Source organism: Phaenicophaeus curvirostris, chromosome 1 (assembly GCF_032191515.1).
Source record: "Phaenicophaeus curvirostris isolate KB17595 chromosome 1, BPBGC_Pcur_1.0, whole genome shotgun sequence".
Classification (NCBI taxonomy): Eukaryota; Metazoa; Chordata; class Aves; order Cuculiformes; family Cuculidae; genus Phaenicophaeus; species Phaenicophaeus curvirostris.
The window spans coordinates 163,040,595-163,050,582 of NC_091392.1; the positions used below are offsets into that span (position 1 = coordinate 163,040,595).

The window sequence follows — 9,988 nt, forward strand, 5'->3', positions numbered from 1 at the left end:
ACAGCTTTTCTCTAGGGCCCTTTCAGTACTGGAAGGCTGCTATAAGGTCTCCCTGGAGCTTTCTCTTCTTCAGGCTGAACAAACTCAGCCTGTCCTCATACAAGAGGTGCTCCAGCCCTTGGATCATCAAAAAGTCCACCTCTCCAAGTGAAATAAACTCCCTACTGGTCTTGTTTAGCTAATCTAAAAGACAACTGTACGCAAGCTCTGCTCAAAGCTGGTGAATGCAAACTCGCGCGCTCTTCACAGAGGTTTTGCCGAAGTGAAGGCAATAGGACTGAGTCCACATTGTCCCGTCATCAAAACCAGCAGCAGGGCAGGATTAACCTCATTTGTAGCTACCTTGGCTGGACCGGCTGCCCATCATTGCACTTGGGACTGGCAGGGAGCCAAACCACGGGATTGCCTTTTCAGACTCTCATCTCAATAGGAAACCTCCAAGTATTTTGATCTGTTTTCATAACTGTAGCGATTTTCATCCCCGTGGCTTTGCAGCGTATTATCATTCCCTTCTTTCTAATAAGTTAAAGAAACAGCTGGTACAAATGAAGGCAAAACAAGCACGGGTCACTGTGGATAAAATACGGCATTTCAAAAGATTTAGGAAAGACAAAAACCCATTGCCTGTCTTAACTCCTGCCAAGAAACCATTACAGAGGATGCAGGCATGGTGAAAGCCCCTTGAACGCTGCATTTCAACAGCAGTAACAACCACAGAGCTCAAATCTATTGTGTAGCTTTATTTTTATAGGGCCTATCATAGACTCTTTTACATAACTTAAATGATTATCAAATAATCTCCTGTACACAATGAGACCAAGCCACATTTGCTTTCCAAGCTTTGACACATTCCTGGAAGAAATCCAAAGGGCTGTAGGAATCACATCGCCACAGTGGCTACAGTACAAGTTTGTCCCAAACACACGCCATCAATTAATTCACATATCACTCTAAATCACTGTTTGCAAGATCCTGCAAGACATGGTTAAATTTCAGGACACTAAGTTTTGGTAGCAGCGTTTTCAATCTTGCTTTGCTCCAATGTTTTCCTTTTCCTTGCCTTTGTGTCCTCAGCTGAACACCCTCCAGCACTTGTGATGCAGGTGAGAACCTGGGAAAACTTGATAAATGCAACCGCAAAAATTGACCGAGCTTTACTTTTAGACCGAAATCATTTACCACTTGTCATAGCTGTCTTCAAGAAGAAGAGCCCTGTTGCAACACCACCCAAGATGATTACACCAAGTTGTATAGGACAAAACCAGGCCTGGGAAAAATGTTAAAACACAAGTGCAAGAGTTGACCAAGCTTTACTTTTAGAACAAAATATTTGACAAGTGGTCACGGCTGCCTTTGAGAAGAGCAGCCCCGTTGCAATGCGGCCCAAGACAGGTTCACCAAGCCGCGCGGACAAAACCTGGCCTCTAAGGAAGGTGAAGAGAGTCACCAGCCACCAGAAAAACACCTGAAGGGACCCACTATTCCACATTTTATTGGCAGTGGCTTCCACAATGCAGGAAGAGGTGACTCGCAGAGCACATGGGTGAACCTTGCGGGGCTGTGCTTTCGGGTGGGGGGCACAATGCAGCACCCAGCCCCACACCTGAGTCCCCCCTCTCCCCCAAGCGTTCCTGCAGCAGGTCTCAACCCTCCCTCAGTTCCATCGTCCTGGGCAGGGCTCACCCCCCACCCCCAATCCATCGTCCCAGGTGGGGGTCTCACACATTCCCCCTCCATTCCATTGTCCCGGGTGGGGGTCCCACACATACCCCCAGTTCCATCATCCCGGGGGAGGGGGGTGTCTCACACATTCCCTTCAATTCCACCATTGCGGGCAGGGGTCCCGCACATCCCCCCCCAATTCCATTGTCCTGGGCGGGGGGCTCACACTTTCCCCCTCAATTCCATCATCCTGGGAGGGATGCGGGACGGACGTCTCACACATTCCCCCTCTATTCCATCATCCCAGGCAGGGGTCTCACACACTTCCCACCCATTCCATTGTCCCGGGCTGGGGTCTCACACATCCTCCTCCATTCCCTTGTCGCGGGTGGGGGTCCCACACACGCCCCCCATTTCCATCATCCCGGGGGAGGGGGGGGGGTGTGTCTCACACATTCCCTTCTACTCCATCATCGCGGGCAGGGGTCCCACACATCCCCCCCAATTCCATTGTCCCGGGTGGAGGTCACGCACTTTCCCCCTCAATTCCATCATCCCGGGGGGGACGGACGCCTCATACATTCCCCCTCTATTCCATTGTCCCAGGCAGGGGTCTCGCACATTTCTCCCTATTCCATCATCCCGAGGAGGGGGGGTCTCGCGCATCTCCTTCTACTCCATCACTGCGGGCGGGGGGTCCCACGCTTTCCCCCTCAATTCCATCGTCCCTGGAGGGGAGGCAGGTCTCACACATTCCCTTCTATTCCATCATCGCGGGCAGGGGGCCCGTGCATCCTCCTCCATTCCATCGTCCTGGGTGGGGGTCCCACGCATTCCCCCCCAGTTCCATCGTCCCGGGCGGGGGTCCCACGCCTACCCCCCCCCCTCCCCCCCGCGATTCCCCCGTCCCGGGCGGGGGGCTCGGAGCCTCCCGGCGCTGCCCTACAGCCCGGGGTAGGCGGCCCGGGGGAAGGCCCCGCTGTAGTCGAAGTGCCCCTGCGGGGGGGGCAGCGGGCACTCGGGGAAGAAGGGGGCGAACCCCGCCGCCAGGTGCCCGCCGGGCTCCTCCCCGCCGCCCCCCGGCACCGGTTCCCCCCCGCCGGGGTAGAGCGGGCGCAGCGGCTCGGGCGGCGCCTTCTTGGCGGGGCTGCAGGGCCCGGCGGGGCTCCAGGGGGGCTCGGGGTACAGCAGCCCGCCCAGCAGCGGGTGATGGGCGGCGGGCAGCGGCGCCTCGTACAGCCCGTGCTCCAGCCCCAGCTCGGCGGGCAGGCGGGCGGCGGGGAAGGCGTCGGGCGGGGCGGCGTCGGGCACCAACGCGCCGTACTCGGGGCTCAGCAGCTCGAAGAAGTCGCTCGCGTCCCCGCCGCCCTTCTCCGGCTCCTTGGCGGCCGGCGCCGGCTCCGTGAAGAATGAAGGAGGGAGGTTGCGGTCCCGCAGCGGCACCTTCCGCGGGCAGCCCGGCACCTCGGGCCGCACGGAGCCGAAGAGCGCGGCCAGACTGCGGCTCTGCAGGCTGCCGGCCGCCTGCGGGGCCTCCCGGCGCGGCGGGGGCTTGGCAGGCGGCGACGAGGAGGAGGAGGAGGACGAAGATGAGGAGGAGGACGATGCCGCGGGCGGGGCGGGGGCGACGATGCCGGTGCAGCGCTTGATCTGCTTCTGCAAGTACTTCCTATGGTTCACCTTCCGCTTGGACTTCACCGGCTTGTCCAGCGCCAGCTTGATGTTGCTGGAGGCGGAGTCGATGAAGCTCAGCAGGTCCCGGGTGGCTTCTCTGAAATCGCCGGCGTCGCCCGCCGCCCCGCCGCCCTCGCAGCCCTTCTCCGGGTCGGCGTAGCCCAGGACGCCGCCGGCGGGGAAGCAGAAGGGCAGCAGGTGGTGCGGGCTGAGCAGCGCGGCGGGCGCGGCCATGGCCGGCGGCGGAGCCGCAGCCCCGAGCGGCGCCGCGGGGAAAAGGCGGCCGGGGCGGGGGGAGGGACCGGCCCGGGGGTGGGACCGGCCACCCGCACCTCCCCCGGCTCCCCGAGGCCTGAAACCCCCCGGCCGGGGACAGCGGGAGGGAGGAGCATCGCCGGGGGCGGGGACGGCATCCCGGGAAAGGGAGGGGCATCCCGGGGTAGGGACAGGCGACCCGGGGCAGAGAGAGGCGTCCCGGGGTAGGGAGAATCATAGAATCATAGAATAACCAGGTTGGAAGAGACCCACCGGATCATCGAGTCCAGCCATTCCTATCAAACACTAAACCATGCCCCTCAGCACCTCGTCCACCCGTGCCTTAAACACCTCCAGGGAAGGTGAATCAACCACCTCCCTGGGCAGCCTGTTCCAGTGCCCAATGACCCTTTCTGTGAAAATTTTTTTCCTAATGTCCAGCCTAATCCTCCCCTGGTGGAGCTTGAGGCCATTCCCCCTTGTCCTGTCCCCTGTCACTTGGGAGAAGAGGCCAGCACCCTCCTCTCCACAACCTCCTTTCAGGTAGTTATAGAGAACAATGAGGTCTCCCCTCAGCCTCCTCCAGGATAAACAACCCCAGCTGTTCCTCATAGAAGCATCTCATAGAATCATAGAATCACCAGGTTGGAAGAGACCCACCAGATCATCGAGTCCAACCATTCCTATCAAACCATGCCCTTCAGTGCCTCGTCCACCCGTGCCTTAAACACCTCCAGGGAAGGTGACTCAACCACCTCCCTGGGCAGCCTGTCCCAGTGCCCAATGACCCTTTCTGTGAAAAAATTTTTCCTCATGTTCAGCCTAAACCTAGCCTGGCGGAGCAGGGCATCCCAGGGCAAAGACAGGCATCCCAGGGCAAGAACGGGCACCCTGGGGCAGGGGGAGACATCCCAGGGCAGGGATGGGCGTCCCAGGGCAGGGAAGGGCGTCCCAGGGCACGGAAAGGCATCCCAGGGCAGGGAGAGGCATCCTGGGGCAGGGAGAGGCATCTTGGGGCAGAGACAGGCATCCCGGGGCAGGGAGAGGCATCCTGAGGCAGGGAAAGGCATCCCGGGGCAAGGAAAGGTGTCATGGGCCAGGGACAGGCATCCTGGGCCAGGGACACAGATCCCAGTGCAGGGACACACACACAGGGACAGGGACACACACACTGGGACAAGGACACACACTGGAATAGTTTGCAACTACCTGAAAGGAGGTTGTAGTAAAGTGGGTGTTGGTCCCTTCGCCCAAGTGACAAGTGATAGGACAAGAGGAAATGGTCCCAAGTTGTGCTAGCGGAGGTTTAGGTTGAATGTTAGGAAAAAAAAAATGTTTACTAAAAGAATAGTGAAGCATTGGAAGAGGCTGCCCAGGGAAGTGTTTGAATCCTCGTCCCTTAAGGTGTTCAAAAACATGAGACTGTGGCACTTCAGTTTAGCAGGCATGGTGGTGTTGGGTTGATGGTTGGACTGGATGATCTTAGAGGTCTTTTCCAACTTCCACGATTCTGTGATAGTTACACACAGCCTAGGACGGGTACAAACACACCAGGACAGATACAGATGCATCCCAGGAAAGTCACACACACATCCATGGTACAGCTAAACACACACCAGGACAGGTACACAAAGACCCAAGACGTACAAAACTACCAGTACTGGTAAACACACATTCCAGGAAAGGCAGAGACACATCCTGGGACAGGTAGACACAGACACCACAACATGAACACACACTGGGACTGGTACAAACATAGTGGGACAGGTAAACACACACCAGGACAGGTACACACACACCGGGACAGGTACACATACACCAGGACAGGTACATACGCATTCTCCTGGGAAAGTACATACACCCAAGGGCAGGTGCCCACACTCCGGGACAGGCATACAGCATCCCACTGACTCCATCAGCGTGATTCCCATCACTATCATGCTGCCACCCCCAGCTCTGTTCCCACTCCTGCAGCTGCTCACCTGGCACAAAATGTGTCCCTCTGCCTGAGATCCTATCTTGGATCACCCCAATGGCTCTAGGATCAAGCACACAGAGACACACTCCTGCTCTGAAATCCACCAAGGTGCAGAAACCTAAGTTAATTTCGAAAGGTGAAGTTTTTTTCCAAGTTCGTTGCTATGTGCACTACCCAGCATACTGTGTTTTCCTTGTTGGGACAAGTCCTGAGAAAATCCAGCACTGTGATCCCATAGGGATTTTAAATGGCTAGGCTGCAGTCAGTTGAAACTGACCTCATTTGCAAACCCCATGAAGTTCAACAAGGCCAAGTGCGAGATCATGCACAGGGGCTGGGGCAATCCCAAGCACAAATACTGGCTGGGTGGAGAATGGATTGGGAGCAGCCTTGAGGAGAAGGACTTGGTGGAGAAGAAGCTCAGCATGAGCCATCAATGTGTGCTTGCAGACCAGAAAGCCAACCTTATCCTGGACTACATCCAAAAAAGTGTGACCACGTCAAGGGAGCTGATTCTGCCCCTGTACTACCTGCTCTTGTGAGGCCTCACCTGGAGTCCAGTGCTCAGTTCTGGAATTCTTAGCCCAGGAAGGACATGGGTCTATTGGAGTGAGTCCAGAGGAGGCCACAAAGATGATCTTCGGGCTGAAGCACCTCCTGTATGAATACAGGCTGAGAGAGTTGGGAGTTGTTCAGCCTGGAGAAGAGAAGGCTGTATGGAGAAGTTATAGCAACCTTCCAGTACTTAAAGGGGGCCTCCAGGAATGCTAGGGAGGGCCTCTTTATCAGGGAGTGCAGGGATAGGGTGAGGGGGTTGGATTTAAACTGAAAGAGGGGAGATTTACATCAGATATTAGGAAGAGATGTTTTCCTGTGAGGCTAGAGAGGCACTGAGACAGGTTGCCCAGAGAAGTTGTGGATGCCTGGAGGTGTTCACTGCCAGGCTGGATGAGGCTTTGAGCAACATGATGCAGTGGGAGGTGTCTCTGCCCATGGCAGGGCGTTGAAACTGGATGGTGTTTAAGGTCCCTTCCAACCCAAACCATTCCATGATTCTATGATACTATGACTTTTACTTGCATGAGTTAGTGATATAGGGGTGTATATCTTCCATATGGAAGGTAGAGAAATTATTGAAGGAGTTACTGGAAGTCCTGATAGTGGCTCTGAGAGGAACTGTGATATCTTTCCTGTGGAAATCTGGTTCATTTCCCTCTAGAAAACTTCTACATTGATGCAGAACAACCTCAACCCTTTGAGCTCTGGATTTATTTTCAGTGATTTTACGCGTCCAAATATGAATATTTTTACTAAAATAAAGTGAGTTTTCTTCATCTGCATTGATTTACTGGAAACTCATCACTTTCATCTTGGAAGGAAACAACAGAGAGCAAAACTCTGCAGAAAGAAAAGGGAAATAGGCCCCCTTCTAAGTCTGTTCTTAGTGGCAAAACAGGAAAAATCAGCCAAATTCACCCCACTGTGGTTTCAAACGCTCCTTGAATGTAAAACAAACAAGGAGAAAAGAGTAGGAAGCACATATTTAATGAGAGGAAAAAAAGGTTCCAATCCTCTACAAAACAAAAATGCTTATTTCTTGGTCTCTTATCTGAATCTCAGCAGATCTCAACAGGGTTCCAGCAGCAGGCAGAGCTTTGTGGTCCCTGGTACAGCCTTGTTTCTGGTGTTGATACAACTGGACTGAGCCTCCAGGTTAGGTTTAGATGAGATATTAGGAAGAAATTTTTTCCTGTGAGGGTAGTGAGGCACTGGCACAGGTTGCCCCAAGAAGTTGTGGAAAATGTCAAGTGGAAGATGTCCCTACCCATGACAGGGGGTTGGCACTGGATGATCTTTAATGTCTCTTCAAACCTAAAACATTCTACGATTCTATGATTCCTTGCAAAACCTATTCAGCTGGAGCCTCATGGAGTCTCGTCTCTGCGGAGCTGCTTCAAGTGCAACTGTATGATTGAAGCCAAGCTCCCTGGTAGGTAGAGGGCTATGGGAAATCTAAGTATCTCTCCATTTCAGAATGAGCCTGTCTGCACAGAAGGTGGATTTAAACTACTTAGCTCGACTACAACTGACATGGATTAGCTACCTGAGCTTTGACCCTCAAGTCTTGTCAAGCCCTGTCAAGCTTTGCAGCCTGCTCCAAGCTCCCATATTGATGGGGAAATATAAAAAAACAACACACATATATCCCCTGTGTGCTCCAGAGCCCCATCCAACCTGACCTTGAATGTTTTCTAGGGATAGGACCTCCAATACCTCCCTGGGCAACCTGTGCCAATGTTACATCGCCCTCACTGTAAAAAATTTCTTCCTTATATCCAGTCTAAATCTCCTCTCCCTTAGTTTAAAACCATTACTCCTTGTCCTGTCGCAACAGGCCTTATTAAAAAGTCTGCCCCCATCTTTCCTGGGGGAAAGTACTTCCCCTTTCAGTACTGGAAGGCTGCTATAATATCTCCCTGCAGCCTTCTCTTCTCCAGCCTGAACAACCCCAGTTCTCAGCCTCTCCTCATATGGGAGGTGCTACAGCCCTCCGATCATCTGTGTGGCCTCCTCTGAACTCGCTCTAACTGAACCATGTCCTTCCTGTGCTGAAGTCTCTAGATCTGAGCGCAGGACTCCAGGTGATGTCTCACCCGAGGCTAGAATCCCCTCCCTTGACCTGTTTGCCATGTTTCTCATGATGCAGCCCAGGACACAGTTGGCCTTCTGGGCTGTGAGTGCCCATTGCTGGCTCATGCTCAGCACCCCCAAGTCCTTCTCCACAGGGCTGTTCTCAATCCATTCTCCACCCAGCCTGGATTAATACTGAGGATAGCCTCAGCTCCAGTGTAGGACGAGTCCTTATCTAAGCAATGAGATATGACTCTAATAGAGCACCAAGCTGCCCACAGTTCCTACCTGCTTTGGCATTATGGTGGTAATATGTAAGAGCCTGCCTGAAGGGGTTTGTTAATGAGTCTGGGTGGCAGTATATGCAGAGTGGCTAAATATCCGGTGGCTTAGAGAAAATAAAAATCCTGAAAGCCCTGGTTTCACTTCTGTAAGGCTGAATTCATTCAATTAATGGCTTTGAGTGCTTAGCTGTGGTTTAGTGGGAGACTTTATTACCTACTAAAAATCAGAGGGTATTAAAACAATTGTCTCGCATGCAAAGGAAAGTTTGCATTCAGTTCGGCTCAGCAGTCAAATTTACATATTCTCAACCAGATCTGGAGATTTAGAAAGCCTTCATAATTGCATTAAACATGCTCATTCTCCATGTTCTCTCAAGCAGAGCTGATTACCCCAAGTTGGGCAATGCCTGGAGGGAAATTTGCTAAGCCACATGACGTCAACAACTTGCAAAGAAATTTAGTATTTCCAAGGAAATAGCAGTTTCGTTATTCCTGAAAAACGTCTCTTTCCTGGCAGCTCCACGAGGCAGTGCCTGGACTCTTTCAGGGTGACAGTGCTCAGCTCATGCAGGACAGTTCTCACACCCCACCAGTGATCCAACTCAGCTCACTGGCAAGGTCTAATGTCTAGGAAGCATCAGGATTAGACCTACAAAATAACTCCAACCCCATGTCTGTTTTGAACCAGATGTGTCCTGCTCCCTCCACTCCCTGTCCCCATCAGACCAAGGTGAGTGAAGCAGTTGCAGAAGCACTTCCCCTTCTCCATATCTCCATCCCACAGGATAGCTTTCAGTGCTCAGTAAGGGGCTCCAAGAGTTCTACTGCTATTTTCTTGTCCACTTTTTGCAGGAAGTTTATCTGATTTTGTTTATTTTCTTGCTCCTCATCTCAACCAGCTCTGCAGGTTATACCAGGGCTCTCCAGAATGCCCCTGGTCTCAAGTTTGGGTTTTTTAGAGGGAACTGCACACAGTCACAGTGAATCAAAGGGAGTAGGGAATGCTTTTCAAAGGCCACAAACACGGCTTATAGCCACACGATCACGCCCTACCCAAGATGATTGATTTGTTATACTTACAGATCCAATGGGCCAGAGAAGAAAGAGCAGTTTACACAAACAAGAAAGCCTTGCACAGCTTGAGTACCATGCTTCAGTGCCAGCACTTTTGAGGAGCAGCTTCTCACCAGAGGCACTTGCAGAAGTTGAATCCACCCTCCTGATGCTTGCAGGACCACCCATCTCAGTGTCCAGTACTAGGGTAAATCCTCTGCAATGCAGACAGGATCCCACTAGGATGCAGCCTGAAGAAACACAGAACCGTAGAATAATTAAGGTTGGAAAAGACATCTAAGATCATCCAGCTCAACTGTCAGCCCAATACCACCATGTGTACTCAATCATGCCCCAAAGTGCCACAGCTACACCTTTTTTTAACACCTCCAGGGACTCCATCACTTCCCTGGGCAGCCTCTTCCAAGTGCCTGGCCAAATATCTCATGCT

General features: G+C 53.0%; 1 protein-coding gene across 1 annotated transcript; it reads right to left on the reverse strand.

The window, feature by feature from the left end:
- Positions 1–725: 725 nt before the first annotated feature.
- Positions 726–3,610, reverse strand: FAM181B (family with sequence similarity 181 member B). The gene has a single exon (XM_069879499.1). The coding sequence runs from the start codon at positions 3,568–3,570 to the stop codon at positions 2,605–2,607; it is 966 nt and encodes a 321-aa protein (XP_069735600.1). The 5' UTR covers positions 3,571–3,610; the 3' UTR covers positions 726–2,604.
- Between the last annotated feature and the right edge of the window lie 6,378 nt (positions 3,611–9,988).